The following is a 2,840-nucleotide window of genomic DNA, read 5'->3' on the forward strand; positions in this document are numbered from 1 at the left end:
TTTCCCTCCCTCCCTTCGTCTGTCCTTCCTCCCAGTGTTCGTCTCTCCTCCTCTGTCCCTCCTTCTCTTTCCTCTCCTTGCTTTCTTTGGTTTTCTGCAATGATGAGACAGGCACCGACAGCCCGAAAGGTACTCTTGCTTGCTCTGGTCCTGCTGCCAGGTTGCCAGGGCGATGGTGGCAGCAGGCGCTGGGGTGGGGGTGGGGGCTGATTGACTTCATTTGTCTACCTGGTTGGGGGAGGAGGGGAGGATGAAGGTGAGGGGCAGGGCGAGTGTACACCCCCATGCCCTGGGCATTCGTGCTCTGCCTGGCTGCCTGCTTTTGACTCTGAGTCTATTCCAGGCCTTGTACCCAGTGGCCACACAGACTTGGACTTTAGGCAGCCTCTCCTGCAAATGGGCCCTGAGATTCCTGTGGCAGGACTGGGAAGTAGGCCCAGGTGTCTTGGTGCCACTAGCAGCCCACCTGCCTTACCGAGTCGTCTGTCTCTGCTAGGAACTCTGGTGGTTCTCCTAGCATCCTTCTCCACAAGATTTGTATCAGGGGACTTTACTGGGTGGGGTGGGGTTCCTAAAATAGTTTTTAACCCACAGTTAGAGAAGCTTAGGCCAGAGTAGGAGGGAGGGGATTGGTCTCCTTGGGCTCAGTGTCTTCTGGAAACGGGGCCTAAGCCAAGTCCTGTCTTTGCCAGAGCAGTGACACTAGGTAGCAAGAACACTATTTGGGAGTCGGAGTTAATCACCCATTCACCATTCTGCAGTAACCAGGCCTTCTGGCTTTGGTATAGGGCAGTAGTTTCTCTGTGCTGCCCATCCACCCCCACTTCCAGTGGCTGGGTGGGGTTACTTTGCTGAGCTCTGGGCTTCTGCTAATGCAATATTCATGGTCCTGACACCTGAGCCCTTTGCCTAGGGATGGGGACTGCTGCAGCATCGCATCCTAGAGAAGAGGTGGGGGTGGGGAGGGCAGCGCTGTTCAGCCTTAGGGACCTTATCCCCACTTCTGGTTTCATAGCACTCCTCACGTGGGGTTTCTAGGGAGTTTTCTCCAGGGTCTAACACTTGAACAGGAGGCTGACCTGGGCAAGTCCTTGAGAGAGGGCTGGGCGGGGCCTCTGGCGCTGGGCAAGAGTGGGAAAGATTGGAAACAGAAGGACCGGGCCCTGGAGACCTCACCAGCTGCTGCCTTTGGTCTCCCGTGGCTCAGCCTAGGAGACAGGGACTTCTGGGACTCCCAGGGTGTCTGAAGGGGTGAGGTCTGCAAGAACTGAGCAAAAGTGGGAGCAAGAACCAAGGGGAATAGGCATTCTTGGTTCCTGGAGTAGGAACACTGATTCACTGGAGGGAGGGTGCGGGGAGGGGGTGGTGGGCGAGAGGGTTGGTGGCTAACTCTAGCCCCATTCCTGTTACTTCTCCTGCTCTCATTCTGTCCCTCTGCTGTCTGTCTTTCTGCCGTTATCCTTTCTCTCCTGACTACTTCTCCTCGCTCCTGTTGCCTGTCCAGACCACAACTCGGCGGCCCAAGGTGAGAAAAACCAGGCTCTGTGCAAGCCACTCCAGAGTGTGCACACGTGTTTCAGGCATGTGCATGCATGTGGGCATGTGTGTAGCAAGTACAAGTTGGTCACGGTGCATTTTGGGTTCTCTTTGACACAGAAGAGGGGCCTCGTGGTGTGATAGGCCCCCTCTGAGAAAATGACTTTTGGTTCTTTGGAGGTTGTTTGAGCCAGTAGCTTGAGTGCCAAAGAGAAATGAGAGGGGTTGTGGGTCTGACCAGTTCAAGGGAAGGGGTTGGAAGGGAGATGAAGAACTGGGCAATGTAAGATGTCGGAGGATAAAGAGGTGAGTGTGTCTGTGGAAGGCTTTGGGCTGGGGCATCTGGATAGCGTGTGGTCTCTGAGTGCCCGCCTCCCGAGGTAATTCTGGGCTCGGCACTGCTAGGGAGTGCACCCAGCAGGCCTGGCTGCTCCAGAGCTGGAGTTCAGGCAGCCCCTCAGCCCACCTACCCTCAGCCCCACCCTCCAGGGCTGCTTAGAGCCCCTTGGTCTTGGGTGAGGGAGTTGGTTGTGCTTACCGTGTTTCAGCGAGAAGTCTAAGGGTATAACTTTTGCCCTGGCCCTTTTACCCTGATCATCCCTTGAAATAGACCAAGGAGAGAGATTCAGCTTCATTTCTGAAGAGTAAGGGAGGCCTCGCAAGGGTAGAAGGCCTGGTTCCCCCACTTTTAGCCCAACTTTCTCTGGGAACGTGAAAGTCAGAGACCAAACTCTGATCTGTCCTTTCTCACAGAAAAGGTGGAAAGGCAGTATCAGAGCACAGTGAAATAGAGAAACACAGTGAGAGGACAGGGAACATTCTCTCTGAGAATGACATTGAGGCACTTCTTCTCCCTGGGGAGGAGGGACAGACCTGGAGCAAGGATGGGACTAGGAGTGCAGAGAAATTGCTACAGTCATCACAAGCAGGTCACAGCGGGGAGCTCTGGAAAGTGAAGGATTTTTGCTCTAAAGAGCTGGGTGGAATGTGGGGTCGGTGCCAAGGGAGGAGCCTTCTAATCTTATGTCTCCCCCTCCTTTCCTCCCTCCCCTGTCCTTGTCATCATCTCCTCTGACTCTCGGACATGTTCCCTCTCCTCTTCCCCTTTTTTCTCTATTTCATTATGCTCTGATACTGCCTTTCTGCCTTTTCCATTCTCCATCTCCTTCCCTTGCCATATTACGGTATTCCGTGTCTTTCCTTTCCACCGTCCCCCTCCTCTGCTTTCTCTCTGGTCTGCCTCCCCAACTCTGAGTAGCCCACCCGCCCAGCCAGTACCGGTGTGGCTGGGGGCAGCAGCTCCC

At 54.9% G+C, this 2,840-nt stretch overlaps 1 protein-coding gene across 7 annotated transcripts in view; it reads left to right on the forward strand.

The window, feature by feature from the left end:
• Positions 1-2,840, forward strand: part of DCTN1 (dynactin subunit 1) — a 34,585-nt gene that overhangs the window by 21,309 nt on the left and 10,436 nt on the right. For 3 of the 7 annotated variants that reach the window (XM_006151225.3, XM_006151221.3, XM_006151222.3), the window contains exons 6-8: positions 112-129; positions 1,505-1,525; positions 2,795-2,822. The exons of 1 other annotated variant lie outside the window; for it this stretch is intronic. In XM_006151225.3, the coding sequence (XP_006151287.1) occupies positions 112-129; positions 1,505-1,525; positions 2,795-2,822 (67 nt within the window). The remainder of the gene's footprint in view (positions 1-111; positions 130-1,504; positions 1,526-2,794; positions 2,823-2,840) is intronic. 3 more of the 7 variants (XM_006151223.3, XM_006151224.3, XM_006151226.3) reach the window with 2 other exon arrangements.

The sequence above is a fragment of the Tupaia chinensis genome, unplaced genomic scaffold (assembly GCF_000334495.1).
Source record: "Tupaia chinensis unplaced genomic scaffold, TupChi_1.0 Scaffold000316_1, whole genome shotgun sequence".
NCBI classification, from domain to species: Eukaryota; Metazoa; Chordata; class Mammalia; order Scandentia; family Tupaiidae; genus Tupaia; species Tupaia belangeri.